Genomic DNA, 16188 nt, shown 5'->3' with positions numbered 1-16188 from the left:
AGGCAACTTTTGTGCTTTCACCATGCATCTTGCCATCTCCATGAGAGATCTATTTTTCCTTTCAGCTACACCATTCTGCTGCGGTGTATAAGACACAGTACATTGGTGTTTGATGCCCTTTTGAAGCATATAATCTTTGAATGCATTTGACATGTATTCTCCACCTCTATCTGAGCGGAGTGTTTGGACTTTACATGCACACATATTTTCAGCCATTGCTACAAAGTGTCGAAAGCATGTAAACACATCTGCTTTCGCTTTCAAAGGGTAAGCCCAAGCAAACCTGGAGTAGTCATCAATGAATGTGACAAAGTAAAGATGTCTCCCCTATGGATGGTGTCCGCATTGGACCACATACATCACTATGTATGAGCTGTAATTTACTTTCAGCTCTAACAGCTCCATCTTTGGGGACCATCTTTGGGGAATGGTTTTCGTTGCATCTTTCCCAAAATACACCCCTCACATACATGTCTTGGTGAAGACTCAAGAGGCGGCATATTATCAACCATATGATGCTTCTGCAAAAGCATCAAACTCTGAAAATTTACATGCCCAAAACGAGCATGCCATAGCTCTACATCATGCATAGCAGGAGTGTGGGCAGCCACAGTATTTGCATCATAAGTGCGCTTGTCATAGCTGTCCAGCTTATACAAGCCTTTGTATCGTGTTCTAGAAGTAACCCTTTGATGGGTCTTTTACCAAACACTTCCCATCTTCAAATTCAACCTTTAAACCTTGGTCGTTTATGGCTGAGACGGAGACAGATTTTTCTTTATCCCTGGAACATACAATACATTTTTCATACATATATTTTCACCATTGGTTGCAATAAGTATGACATTACCAATTCCCTTTACTGGATATGTGGTATGATCTGCACATGATACAGTGCGGCCTTTTGAAGCATAAACCAAGTGCTGAAATACATCTTTGCATGAAGTGATGTGGCTCGAAGCACCACTATCAAAATACCATGATGCATTCTGTCTGTCAGATGCAATGCAAGACATATCAGTGTTTGAAGCACTTGGTGTGTCACTAGTGCATGTGACCAAAAAAGTGTACTCTTCCTGGATTACATTAGCTGATTGCTGTGCTTTGTCATCAGAAGAGTCTGCTACTGCATTACCTGCTTCTTTCCTTTTCTCTTTTGCAATCCGCTTCCTACATTCACTGATGTAGTGTCCAGGCTTATGGCAGTAGTGACATTTGCCCTTCTTTTTGGGCTTGTTTGCATCCCCTTTGTCAAACTTTTCACCACTAGAAGAGGGCTGTCCATGACCAGCCTTGCTAGACTGTTGTCCCCCATGCTTAAAGCTCTTTGCTTTACCCTTATCCTTGGCTGTAAATGCCTTTTCTCCACCACGGTTGCTCGATAAGTTTGCTCTTGTTTGCTCTTCCTGCAAGAGTAAACCCACGAGTTCTTCAAAAGTGACGGGATCACCACCTCCTCTCATCGAGAGGTTGAGAGAGGTGTGAAAGCCCAAGTAGGAAGGTGGTAAAGAATGAAGAGTGTTGGTGACCATCTGTCTGTCTGGGATAACCTCATCAATGTTGAGCAATTGTTCCTGCAAATCTTTCACTTTGGTGAGACGATCTGCCATGGAGTCACCCTCATCCATAGAAAGAAGATCCAATTGCCTCTTCAAGTAGGCAACTCTTGCCTTGTTGCGTACCTGATACATTGCTTCCAATGTGTCCCATGCAAGCTTCGATGTCTTGCACGAACGAATGTGCGGAATAATAGTCCTTTTCACTGAAAGGGCTATCAATGACATGGCCTGTGCATCTCTAGAGTCCCATCTCTTCTGCTCTTGTGTGGGAGCAGGATCTACATCAGGAGCTCTTTGAGCACCTCTCCTTTGAGGCGTGGCTGGCTGTATGGTAAGTGGGCGTGTGTCATCACCACACACGATGCCCCAAAGCCCTTTGGCTACCAGCAAATTACGGATCATGAAACTCGAGAGGGAGTAGTTAGATCCATCCAGCTTGTCCTCCTGGGTGAGCACACCAAATACATCTGTAGCATTCTGTGCCATGTCAACAAAATATATCTACAAGCAAACCAAGCACCAATGTGCACTGCCAGGCAACCAAATGTCCTGTGCAAATGTATGCCTGCAAACCAAAGCAAGTGTAAACCTGCACCAGATTGTCCAATTACACACAATGTGTATACATACGCGACAAATCGTAGCTGTAATGCCCAATTACATGCTCCAATCTGAAAATCCTCAATTTTATGCACTCCAATCGCTTCAATGTGCATCTAATTGGCCAATTTTCACAAAAGCCCCAAATTTCTGCAAGCGAAAGAGGTTCAATTTGCTGATTTTGACCTCAATTTTGAAAACCCCCAAATTTCTGCAAATAAGAGAGGTTCAATTTGCTGATTTTGACCTCAATTTCAAAAACCCCCAAATTGCAGGCAAAGCAAAATGCCCAATTTTTTCAATTTGTCCTGAAATTAGTAAATTCCCCAAATTGGACCTGCAATTTTCCTGTGAATTTGATTTGCACAGAAGTGACCTGCACTGGAATGGCTGCAAATTTTGTATTTGGGTTTGATCCAAAATGTGTACAGAGAAATACCTTCCTGCAAGGGCAGCAGGCTTGGAGCAGATAGCCCAATAGAGTTGACGGTGGGAGCCGGTGGAGTTGTGCAGAGCTGCAGGTGTCGAGGAGGGCAGAGCGTAACCTGTACAGCAAGGCGGAGGCTTGCAAAGGACGGATGTGGGCTCTGGGCGGTGGGGGACAGCAGAGGCGGACCAAATGTTGGAGTCGGAGTCGCTGGGCGTTGGTGTCGGGCGAGCCAGAAGCGGGCGCTCAGCAGACACAAGCGAGCACGGCGCTGTTGAATAGTCGGGAGCCTGTAACGGAAGGTGCTGGACCCGCTAGCGGCGAACGAAGGCGACGAGGCACTCGTGGGCTAGCACGGAGTGCGCAGGGAGCGGTGGGCGCAAACAGAGGCACGTGGTGCCTGGAGTCGTCGGCGCAGGACGACCGGAGCAGGAACGGTGGGTCGAGACGACGGTGGGCCGGCGGCTGCTGCGACGGAGTGGAGGCGCGCCTGGGCGGCGACGGACGACTGGAACGGAACGGCGGGGCGACGCCGGGCGTGGTTGGCCGGAACTGAACGGTGAGGGCGGGTGGTCAGCCGGAACTGAACGACGACGGCTGCAAGCGACCGGACAGGAGCGCCGTCGGACGTAGGAGCACCGCCGGCAGCTGTAGAGACGGTGTCGCCCGCGAGGCTGGGCGGTGGGCTCCCCACTAGTGCCGCCCGTCTCTGGCGGCCGGACGGTGGTACAACGGCGGACCTGTCGGACGGACGTCGACAGAAAAACACAGCGTCGACGGAATTTCGCAGGATTTCTTCCAGCTGCAGATTTCCAGGGCCAGCTTCTACCTCCCAGCTCTGATACGAAATGTTGGGTGTTAGGCTCACACACTCACACACACAAAAACCTGCACATTAGGGTTAGGTGCAAGGTAGAGAAGCTCACACACAGAAATGAGAGAGAGAGAGAGAGAGAGAGAGAGAGAGAGAGAGAGAGAGAGAGCCAAAAGTGTGGTATCCACAAAATGCAAGTCCACCCTTGCATGTGTGCCACATCCATATAATATAGAAGTACAAAATATTATATGTTAGAGTGTCCTTTCACACTTGATTTGCATCAATAGGCAAATAATTTTTAAACTTCACAAGGTATCTCCTGGAAAGCTTTCCTGAAGGTAGCTTTCGCTCCTTGTGAAAAACAATCTGTTCTGGCTGGAGGATCTCCTCAAGCTCATCAATCTCGGGCGGATCTTCTGTGACAGGCTCATCAGGATCTGGCCCCACATATTTCCGAAATAGACTCACATGAAATGCATTGTGAATCTTCTAGTGACTAGGCAAAGCAAGCCTGTAGGACACTTCATTGATTTTATGAATCACCTTGAAGGGTCCATAATAGCGAGGAGAAAGCTTAGGATATGATCCTTCTCGTCCTGGCCTCTTCCGAAGCCTAGCCTTCTCAAATTTCAGCAAAACCCAATCACCTTCTTTGACTTGCATGTCCCTTCTATGCTTGTTCAGCAGCCATTTTATGCTTATCTTGTGACCTTGCAATGGCTGTCCGTACCTGACCAAAGAAGGCTACATCCAAGTCATGAACATATTCATCAGCTGCAAAAATCTCATCCTTTGTACGACGGATGGGTGGCAATACCACTCTGCCATAAATAATCTCAAACGGAGCCTTTCCCGTGGAGGCATGGATTGTATTGTTGTAGGCAAACTCAGCAAGTGGAAGATACTTCTCCCATGCAGTCTTTTGATCTGCCACATAACACTTCAATAAATCCAACACGGCTGAATTTGCAGCTTCACTTTGGCCATCCGTTTGGGGATGATAAGCTGATCAAAACTCAAGTTTAGTACCCATATTATCAAATAAAGCCCTCCAAAAGAGGCTTGTAGTCTTGGGATCTCTATCCCCAACAATGGATTTAGGCATACCATGATGCTTGAAAATATTAGCAAGAAAAAGCTTTACCATATGATCAGCTTTAATGGTTTTCTTGACGGGCAAGAAATGAGCTTGCTTGCTAAATTTGTCCACAATGGTCCAAATAGCATCATTCCCATGCTGGGATCTAGGCAAGTCCATAATAAAATCCATAGTAATACTTTCCCAAGGTTGCGAGGGAATAGGCAATGGCTGAAGCAAATCTTGAGGTTTTTGCCTGTCAAATTTCACCTTTTGGCAAGTAACACATGCACGTACATAAGCCTCAATGTCTTTACGCATGCTTGGCCAAAAGAAATATTTCTGAATCATGCGTGTAGTAGGCATGATACCCATAAGGTGGAGCGTGACATTCGTCCATAACCTTTGGATGCAAATCCTTCACCACACATAGGCAATTATCCTTCATAAGATAACCCTCGTTGATAACATAAGAGGCATGTGAATGACCAGCCATCAAATCAGTCCATATATGGCAAAAATCAGCATCCAGATGATACAAATCTCTCATAGCAGATAAGTTCCCATGAGAGGCCACTGAGACTGCAGCTACAGTGCATCGGCCACCACATTTTTCTTTCCTAGAGTATGCACAATCTGAAAATGAAACATGGAAAGAAAGTTTGCCATTCTCATCTACTTCTCTGAAAGCTTGGTTTGAGATAGAAAATATCTCAAGCTTCTCTGAAAGCTTGGTTTGAGATAGAAAATATCTCAAGCTTTGATGATCTGTCTTGACTACAAATTCAGCCCCAAGAAGATAATGTTTCCATATCTTTAAGGCGTGAATTACAGCCAAGAGCTCTTTCTCATAAATATCCATATGAAGCTCAGCATCATGCAAACAACGGCTCTCGTATGCAACTGCATGCCCTTCTTGATTTAGGACAGCTCCTATGCAATCACATTCAACTACGAATGACTTGTGCAAGTCAGGAACAATCAATACTGGACCACATATGATAGCATGCTTGAGCTGCAAGAAAGCATCCTGTTCTTTTGAAGTCCATTTGAAGTCCATTTGAAAGTGGTTTTCTTCTTTGTGAGATCATGTAGAGGAGTGGCTATCATGGCGAAGTGCCTTATGAAACGCCTATAATACGAACATAATCCCAGAAAACTACGTACTTGATGTAAGTTTTGCAATTCGGGCCAATTCCGAATGGTCTCTATCTTTGCAGGATCCATTGTTACTCCATCTTTGGATACAATATGACCCAGATAATGTATCTCTGTAAGGAAGAACTCACTTTTCTTGGCATTAATGAAAAGCTTATGCTTCCGCAACTCTTCGAACACTGTGACCAAATGAGTTGTGTGTTCCTGCTCATTCTTGGAGAAAACCAAGATATCATCAAAGAATACTCCCGTAAATTTGCGATGGGGTCGGAATATCCTATCCATCATACGATTAAACGTAGCAGGAGCATTGGTGAGACCAAAAGGCATTACCAAAAATTTATATAGTCCAAAGGCTGTCTTGAATGCAGTTTTATGGACATCTTGTGGAACCACTCGTATTTGGTGATAACCACTCTTCAAATCAAGTGGGCTGAAACAAGCCGAACGATCAAGCTTATCCAAGATATCATTAATACGCGGAATTGGGAATCTGTTCTTGATGGTAAGCTTGTTTAAAGCTCTATAGTCCACACACATGCAGAATGAGCCGTCCTTCTTTTGAACAAGAAGCACAGGAGAGCAATAAGGTGAGGAACTGGGCTGAACCAAACCTTTCTCTAAAAGCTCATTTACCTGCTTCATGATCTCTTCTTGTTGTGCAGCATTTTCAATATGCGGGTTTGTTAGGAGGAGAACTTCTTGGCACAAGATCTATGCGATGATCTTCGGGCCTTTGGGGAGGTAATTCACCTGGCAATGAATCAGCAAAACAATCGTTGAATGCATGAAGAAAATTCAGCCTATCATTAGTCATAGCATCCACATTTTGATGATTTGGCACAAGGCTATCACAAACAAAAACCAAGTACGCAGAAAGACTCTTTTTGATTGCTTTATTAATTTGGATGTGTGATACAAGTGGGATGGAATCCCCTTCTTTGCCAGCATCAATAAAATGCATGCGGCCTTTATGCATAAAAGAAATCATATTGGTCTTGTACTCTTTGCGGGGCTCAAGCCTATGATGCCACGGCTTGCCCAACAATACATCACATCCATTTAGTGGAGCAACTAGGAAATGTTCATTATCAAGGTAGCCCTGGATATGTATGCGCAACTTCCCTATCAATGGGGTAACCTGCACCTCTTTGCCAACAAATGCAGCTTCGGCTTCAATCTGAGGTCCCATGTTCTCGACCTCAATACCAAATGTAGCTGCCGTTTGCATAGAGATGAAGTTATCGGTTGCACAGTCATCAAACATGAATAAGGCGGGCTGATCCTTGATTTGCCCCCAAGCCTTGCATACCATCCGCTCTTTTGCACCATGACTTGTATTTCCTTGCACATCAGGAACTGCATGTACATTAGCCTTGGTCTGCTTGTCCTCGTGCTTTGGTTTGCGGTCAGGGCACTGTCTAAACATGTGCTCTTTGCTTCCACAAGAAAAACATTTTCCATCCTTGGCATATTGCTCTCTTTGCTCCGGGGTTAAGCCGATTTTGTTCTTCCTTGGGCCCTGATCTTTAGATGTGGTATTTTCAGCTTTACCACCCTTGTGGGTCTCCCGGAAGTTCTTTTTAGGTGGCTGTCCACCCTTTTGCAGATTTGGGACAGCCTTGTCTTTCCCCTTTGAACCGCCTTGATCCTGCTTAATTTTGAGCACCAATTGCTCCGTAGCAAGAGCAAAAGCTGTGAGCTGTTGCAAAGTATGTTTCGGGTGCAATTCAATGCCCGAACGATATGCTGGTTGCAATCCAGAGCGAAACTTCCTCTTTCTTTCATCCTTAGTGATTTGCATAAAGGGAGTTACTTCCAGCAACACTTTCCAGAACTTGTTAACATACTATTGCACGCTTTCATTATCTCTTTGCTCCAACCTGTCCCACTTTTGAGTGAGAGTTTGCTCCGCATTTGGTGGCAAAAACTGAGCATAGAATCGGTCCTTAAATTCCTTCCAGGTGCTAATAGGGTCCTTGGTGATCTTTTCAGTGATCCACCAATGAGCATCAGTCCCTTTCAAAAACATGCTAGCATGGCATACTTTAGACTTTTCGGTGAAGTCTTCATCGCTAAAGGCAATGTCAAACTGTGCCACAAATGCTAACACTTTAGAAGCATCATGCTCTCCATGAAAGACATCAAACTTGACAGATTTGTCACCTACTTTAAATTCCTTGAGCTTTCTGGCATGAGGCTCATGGTCTTCTCTTTTTCTTTTCCCCTTATTCAACGGGGCAGCCCTATCTGCATGGGCTCCATGGGCCGTCATAGAAGTTTCATGAGGCACGGTGGCATGTGCTTCACGAACTTGAAACTCAGATGCATGTGACTTACCTGCATAAGGCATTGTCTCTCCATGAGACAACTCAGAAGGCAAAATTCTTCTAGAAGCAGACCTGTCACCCTTACCATGGGATACATGTCTTGAATGCATGTGACTTTCATGCCCTCCATGAGCACTAACATACATATATCTGTCAGGCTTTGTGCCTTGTGGAGAAGATGCATGACGAGAGGTGACTGTCACCTCTTCCGTTTGCATGAAAGACTTCAGCCTTTGAGTTGCGGGATCTCCATGCTTCAAGCGAGGTGGATTTCTGAATTTCAGCTCTCCGTCGTCCCCCTCTTTGATATCACCTTTGCGGAGGAGGTAGGCAAGTGCCAACTCCCTTGGCTTCTTGCCCACTTCCCGTGCTATAGACTCAAAAGTTACATCTACCATTGCATCAGCTTTCCTAGCTTCAATGGCACTATGCACATGGGTATCTTTATGCAAAAATTTTAACTCTTACTCTTGTGCCTGCAAAAGTTTTCTCATATGTTCCATTTCAGCCCTCATTGCATCAGGCTCTTGTTCAAGCATGACTGTCTTTCCTGGAGAGACAGTTGACCCTTTGATTCACTATCATTAACCCTTTCAAGGGGCTTGTGCCTTCCTCGTAGAGCATCAGAACCACGAGAGACACTAGATGGACCCCTCGAATTAGGCACTTCCAAAGGGTTGCCTTGGCTGTCCATTGTGTTTAAGTGTGCTAAAAGCGGGGTGTCCAGTACACAGGTTTGTTTCCCCACTAAGAAGAGGGAAACAACCGTGCTCTGATACCAATGAAACCGATCCCGTCAAGTGGGAAAGACTCCGTTGGCCATCCACACACATAATAGCACAACTTAATACCACAATTTGAAATGAACAACTTACTTACAACTTGAAATTGAAATGAAATGAAATGAGATAACCCATCTCTTAGATTGGGACATGTGGCAAGAAAGTGGAGCAAAGTGAGACAAGTGGCCTGACACTTGTTAGAAAGTGGATCAAAGTGAGACAAGTGGCCTCACATTTGTCACTTCAGCTATTATGTGGCTCTCCACTTGTCATTGTAGCCTTCTCTTGCCATTTTAGCATGGGAGGCCCAAATCTATAAATTGGAGCCCTCTCTCTTCATTAATGGAGGCTCTCTTGCTGCACACTAGCCTCTACCACCGTTACAGGCTACCCTAATGATGGCTACTCTCTTTCTCTCTCTCTCTTGAAGGCTGCCCATGAAGAATGCCGGCTGTTGGGGACTGTTTTGGAGGCTTCCATCGCGAAGAAATACTGAAGGCAAGGGTATTTAATCATTTATTATGATTTCTAGCCATTGTACTTGTTGTACCAGCATTTGTACTTACTGTACTTGTTGTACCAGCCCTTGTACTGGCTGTACCACCCATTGTATCGGCTGTACTAGCTTTTGTACTTGATGTACTTGTTGTACTAGCCATCGTACCGGCTGTACCAACCACTGTACCTACTGTACTAGCCCTTGTACTGGCTGTACCAGCTTCTGTACTTGCTGTACCACCCATTGTACTGGCTATACCAGCTTTTATACTTGTTGTACCTGCTGTACCAGCCATTGTACTTGCTGTACCGGTTGAATGGAGAGTTGTACTTGCTGTACCCTTTCTATTGCATGAAGACCCGTGGTTTTTGGGAAAGAATCAGTACCCACACGGAGGTATATGGATTATATTGTTGGCTCGGCATTTCTACAGCCTATGTTCCGGCTTGGTAGCCTTGTGTTGGGCTGTGTTATGGCATTTGTATAGGGATAATCCGGCATCTCCCGTGGGGAGAGTAAGGCCCTCAAAGCTTGTACATGATATTATTCTCCTTGGGTAATAAAATACTCCAAGGGGGGGGGGTCGGCCCATTCCGGCCTCTATGCGGTGTCACACGTGCAAGCTCCATTTTCAGCATTTGTGGATGTTTTATGCAAAGTGATGATGGATATGTGTTAAGGCTGTGGCCATGTTTAAATGTTTTAATATGCATTGATGGTATCAACAAGCGTGTCAAAGGCCCTAGTCTCCCGGGCACCCGCCGCGAGTTTCATTGGTATCAGAGCATAGGCTTTCTTGGAAGGGGAGACTTCCTTCTATCAATCAGAAAGAGAAAAGATCTCAAGTGGGGACCACACTTACCATCATTACTGTTAAGCATGGCCAGCCGCTTCATAGCTTATGAAGCAAGAGCATGAGCAGTAGACAGCTTGTTGATCTAAGGATTTATGAATTCACAAAATTTATCTTGGAAGTGTGAAGTTGGCTTTATGTGCACACGTTTAGCACTCTTTCCATATGGATATTGTGGATTATATTATCAAGCTTACAGGCAAGCTATATGGAGATATATCTCAGGATATCTTAAGGATATGGTGACGAGATATTTCTTTTGGCTTCATGAACAACCTGGCAAAGAAAAGCTAAGTATACTTTGAGTTTGCAAAGTTGGTGCTTTGGCTATTTACTATGAAGTGTTTTTGATGTTCACTAACCCTTGTATAGCTATGCAAGGAGAAAGGTGTTGTTGTTTGCCTTGAGATTGTTTCAGGGAAACATTGTTTATGGCTCCCTTTATTGGGATGGATTATATCTATTGAGATTTCTTTCTTGGACGAGATTTATATAGATATTGGGCTTCACAAGCAATATCTATGGACGAATCTGTCCGAGTTTATAGAGAAGAAATCTTTGGATATCTCATGGATATGATGCTTTTATGGATAAAGTCCACCTCTACTCCAAGGTGTGTCGTTAGCACAGAGTATGTGGTAAGAGTTATGGTATACAAGGATTATGGTATACAGGTCTATGGATTCTTGGACTTCTTTGGATCTATCCTCAGGTTTATGGATTATTCTTTTTGGCTCCCTTTATTTGGGATGCATTGGACTTATGGAACTCATGGTTCACTTACCTTGTGTAGTGTTCTCTTGTCCTACGTGCTCTCTGGAAGATTGTTTCTACCATGTGTGGGTGGAACAATAGAGAGCAGATGGAAGGGAACATGGGCACTTCAAAGGGTAGTGACAAGCACAACATACCCTGTGTAGTGTTCTCTTGTCCTACGTGCTCTCTTGAAGATTGTTTTTACCATGTGTGGGTGGAACAATAGAGAGCAGATGGAAGGGAACATGGGCACTTGAGAGGGTAGTGTGAGTTGGTGGCCGAAATGCCTATGAACTATGTGTAGCAGAAATGCTTATGGAACACCAGGTTATCTATGCCTGCGAGCGAGTGATTGTTTTATCTTGTTACTTGAGCCCACCTCTCATCCAAGGTGTGTGGTCAGAGTACCAACACGGAGTGCAAGTGGTAAAGTGGACATGATGGGACTTATGTTTATGCCAAGGGTCATGTGGACCGATGTCTTGTTGGCAGGAGACTTATTTTGTCTCGCCCATTTACTTGGGACATGGATTATGATATCTAGACTTATGGGACTGTTTTGTCTCGCCCATTTACTTGGAACATGGATTATGATATCTGGACTTATGGGACTGATTTGTCTCGCCCATTTATCTTAGGACATGATTATGATATCTGTACTTATGGGACTGTTTTTGTCTCGCCCATTTATCTTGGGACATGATTATGATATCTGTACTTATGGGACTGTTTTTGTCTCGCCCATTTATCTTGGGACATGATTTTGATATTGGTATTATGGAGACTTATTTAGTCTCGCCCATTTCTTTGGGACATGGATTCTTCAGTTATATTGGATTTTTGAGACTGTCTCGTCTCGCCCAATCGATGGGACATGATTATATCTTGAATATATGGCTTGAAGCTTAAAGTTGTGGACAACTTTTAAGAAGCTGGGGAGGATGTCACCAGCCTGGACATTTCCCAGTCTGAAAGGGGTCTGGTGGACTCCAGGATGTTTAAATATTTGGAAAGTACAAGCTTGGGGAATGGGGGATTATCCTAGAATACAAAGGACCACACTCCTAAAATTTAGGAGAGTTGCTATTTTTGACCCGACTCCGATGGAAATTCTGTTCGCGTCATTACATCTGGAATTGAGGAGATACCAAGAGTTAGCAAAGTGCCTATGACAGAATGTCTACCAGTTGGGATATTTTTAGAGATAAAGTTTATGGAAGGACCCATCTCTTAGATTGGGACATGTGGCAAGAAAGTGGAGCAAAGTGAGACAAGTGGCCTGACACTTGTTAGAAAGTGGATCAAAGTGATACAAGTGGCCTCACATTTGTCACTTCAGCTATTGTGTGGCTCTCCACTTGTCATTGTAGCCTTCTCTTGCCATTTTAGCATGGGAGGCCCAAATCTATAAATCGGAGCCCTCTCTCTTCATTAATGGAGGCTCTCTTGCTGGACACTAGCCTCTACCACCGTTATAGGCTACCCTAATGATGGCTACTCTCTTTCTCTCTCTCTCTCTTGAAGGCTGTCCATGAAGAATACCGGCTGTTGGGGACTGTTTTGGAGGCTTCCATCGCGAAGAAATACTGAAGGCAATGGTATTTAATCATTTATTATGATTTCTAGCCATTATACTTGTTGTACCAGCATTTGTACTTGTTGTACCAGTCCTTGTATTGGTTGTACCATCCATTGTACCGGCTGTACTAGCTTTTGTACTTGATGTACTTGCTATACCAGCCATCGTACCGGCTGTACTCACCACTGTACCTGCTGTACCAGCCCTTGTACTGACTGTACCAGCTTTTGTACTTGCTGTACCACCCATTGTACCGGTTGTACCAACTTTTGTACTTACTGTACTTGTTGTACCAACCACCGTACCAGTTGTACCAGCCATTGTACCGGCTATACCAGCCATTGTACCTACTGTATCGGCTGAATGGAGAGTTGTACTTGCTGTACCCTTTCTATTGCATGAAGACCCATGGTTTTTGGGGAAGAATCAGTACCCACACGGAGGTATATGGATTATATTGTTGGCTTGGCATTTCTACAGCCTATGTTCCGGCTTGGTAGCCTTGTGTCGGGCTGTGTTATGGCATTTGTATAGGGATAATCCGGCATCTCCCGTGGGGAGAGTAAGGCCCTCAAAGCTTGTACATGATATTATTCTCCTTGGATAATAAAATACTCCAAGGGGGGGGTCGGCCCATTCCGGCCTCTATGCGGTGTCACACGTGCAAGCTCCATTTTCAGCATTTGTGGATGTTTTGTCCAGCTTTATGTTTTATGCAAAGTGATGATGGATATGTGTTAAGGCTGTGGCCATGTTTAAATGTTTTGATATGCATTGATGGTATCAACAAGTGTGTCAAAGGCCCTAGTTCCTCGGCACCCGCCGCGAGTTTCACAAACAGGCGCTCTCGTACTAACGCCTGGCTCTCCCGATCTCAGCACCCTTGGACCGAGGTTCACCAATAGCTTGGACTACCCGGCACCGAACGGGTGTTGCCGTGGTGAGAGTCCCTTATCAGATTTATCACAAAATACTTTACTTAAATTTGAAAATTCACTTACTTGAAGATGGCATATGGAGATCTAATACCCGAGGTATCTGTGTGTAGTTACTTGAGTGGGACACCAAATGTAGCCACTTGAAGAAGGAAAACACCGCCTATGGAAAGGAGGTATAACCGCCTACAAAGGAGAAGAGGAGCAGCCGCTGTAGATAGATACACAGGGGCCTGCTGTGAAAGCAGTGCAACCTGTATGGTGGTGACACACACACAGCCTGTATGGTTGCCAGGCTATAGTGGAAAAGGAATGGCAGCCTGCAGCCGTCGGCCTGTAGTGCTTAGTTAGCGGAAGAGGACACACACAGTGGGCAGTCGCCTGCTGAAGCTGGAACGCTGCTGGCATGAGAGGGACAGCCGCCTGTGAGGTAGAAACGCAGGTTGTTGGGGAGGACATGCACAGCCACCCACTGTAGGAGCTGCAGTCGTCAGGTAGCAGTGCACAGCCGCCTGACTATAAAAGTACAACTGCTAGCGACGATGAACGCACAGCCGCCTGCTGTGGTAGGCGGCGTAGCTTGAGAAGATGGCCGCAAGGTTATACAGGAACGTAGCCTGGGAAAACATGCGCAGGAGTTCAGTAACCGCCTGGATGCCAGGAGGAGTAGCAGGCTGAAGGAACAGTCTGAAGCGGAGGAACATGCGCAGCCTGTAGAAACGATCGCCGGTTGTGTGTTCGATGGAGGTGGTGGCTTATTTTTTTATAAAAATTAGAGAGGGAGTTGCACTATTGTGTTGTGGCTGGCTACCCACGTTTGCATGTGGGCGGCCAGTTCTAAGGGGGTGTGGGTAGGTGACCATGCACCCATCCTGACACACACACAACTTAAGTGTGGCTCCCCACCTTGGCCCCTAAGTGGGTGTCCAAAGTGGGTAACCACTTTTAAGTGTATGTGAACATACAACCTTATAAATCAAAAGGTTAGAGATTAACGTATTAAACTAACATGTGCAATATACTTACCACGTGTTCACATGCACCAAAACTCGTCAGAAGACAGAGCAAACTTCACGACTCACTAGAAGGCGTCCCCGCTCAGTAAGTAACACGTCAAGCAGGCAAACACAAAAATACAAGTCATGCGAAGACAATTTCAAACATGCAGAACATGAGTGCATGTGCAAATAGTATCATGGACATATCTCCCGTTCATGGAACAAGTACAAAATATCTGTCGGCACAAAAAAATGGCACGACGTAAAACATAAATCCTGGTCTTCCTATGGAGTGACAGTCCCATAGGTAAGACACAGTTCCAGGCACGAGCCTCCCTATGGAGTGACAGTCCCATAGGTAAGACACGGCATGAATACTGGCTCTTTCATGGCGTGACAATCCCATGGATCAAACACAGTCCAGGTCATACACGGGTGGCACCAGTCTGGCTCCCATCCATACGACACTATCCTGCTAACACACAGGTGGCACCGGTCTGGCTCCCGTCCATGTCAGCAAAATACTGGCCTCTTCACATGAGACACTGGCCTGGCCTCAAGTGAACGAGACACAAAAACTGGAGATCGACCAAATGGTCGGCCAATTGGTGACACCTATCATGGAAAGACCCCGATCTTCATGAAAGTCCTGTGCATAGCGACAAAATTTTTTGTGGTGAGGTGGGGCAACTTCCTTGATCATGGATGTGCTTCCCTTTGCTTTCCCAGAAGAAGCTTGTGACTTCATTGAAGAGCCTGACCTTTCCATCCTTCACTCCACCACATGCCAAAAAAACACCAATTTAGCATTGGATGCATTAGTATTCTTGAATGAACACAATTAGGAGAGAGAGAGAGAGAGAGAGAGAGAGAGAGAGAGAGACCTGCAATATTTTGGCAACGTGCAAACTGTGTGTGTGTGTGTGTGTATGTATTGCATGTGTGCAATAGGTAAACAAGCAAACCTGTCCAGTGAACACGTAGAGCGGTTATACACAGACAGTAGAACGAACATAGAGCGGGAATACGCGCAAGGAAGATAATGTTTTAGTCGCACCATAGTCCAAACGAGTTTGAAATGACTGTGGGCTCATTATTGTTTGTAGTGGCCATCCTACGCTCGTTATTGTTAGTAGTGGGGAAGTTGGCAGCCCTCAGCCTCTGCTATGTAGCTCTTTCACAAAATAGTTTAAAATTGTTATGTGCCAACTAAACCTATGCTATAAATTTGGGCTATATAACTCATATAGTATTCCACCATACCATGCTTAGACCCATTGTGACGGGTTCAATTCCCTTTTTCCACACCGGTAGATGGTAGCAGATACTCTCAAAAAATAAACAAATTTCAAAGTTGAATTTATGCCTATCGAGAACCCTTCTCTTGTTCTTTTTGGTTGCCAAGGTGTTTTTTTTTCTTTGTGGAGAGGGAGGGGGGACTTTTCTTAACGATTGATTCTCTGTGGGGGTGGGTGGGTTGTGTGCGCCGTGTGCATGCAGCAATCACGTGCGTGAATATGTTTTCGCGTGCATGTGAGTGTTCTGACCTCAATAGTTGTCATCTCATCATGCAGGTCAGTGCAAACTGATTTTGTGAGGTTGGACCAAGACATTCTTACTCCTTTGGCAGGCAAGAAGCAGCTTTATACCTTTGAGACGAAGGACTTTTGGGAACAGATCAAAACGCCTGGGTGATGATCATTGTTGCCCAGTTCTCATCATTATTTATAATCAAATTGTGCACGATTTATCTTATCTAAAATTCTTTGCATGCCAGAATGAATATGGGAAAAAAAATAGTGGAAGTCACTCATCTT

The 16188-nt window shown here is 45.0% G+C and overlaps 1 protein-coding gene across 3 annotated transcripts in view; it reads left to right on the top strand.

Annotated features, from left to right (window-relative positions):
• LOC147605018 (uncharacterized) overlaps positions 1–16188 on the top strand; it is a 75334-nt gene that overhangs the window by 44615 nt on the left and 14531 nt on the right. For all 3 annotated transcript variants that reach the window (XM_086794388.1, XM_086794389.1, XM_086794390.1), the window contains exon 11: positions 15946–16062. In XM_086794388.1, the coding sequence (XP_086650514.1) occupies positions 15946–16062 (117 nt within the window). The remainder of the gene's footprint in view (positions 1–15945; positions 16063–16188) is intronic.

The sequence above is a fragment of the Cibotium barometz genome, chromosome 60 (assembly GCF_041138505.1).
Source record: "Cibotium barometz isolate CiBa-2024 chromosome 60, ASM4113850v1, whole genome shotgun sequence".
NCBI classification, from domain to species: domain Eukaryota; kingdom Viridiplantae; phylum Streptophyta; class Polypodiopsida; order Cyatheales; family Cibotiaceae; genus Cibotium; species Cibotium barometz.
The sequence above is the reverse complement of the archived record's forward strand: the minus strand, read 5'-3'. Positions and strand labels throughout refer to the sequence as shown.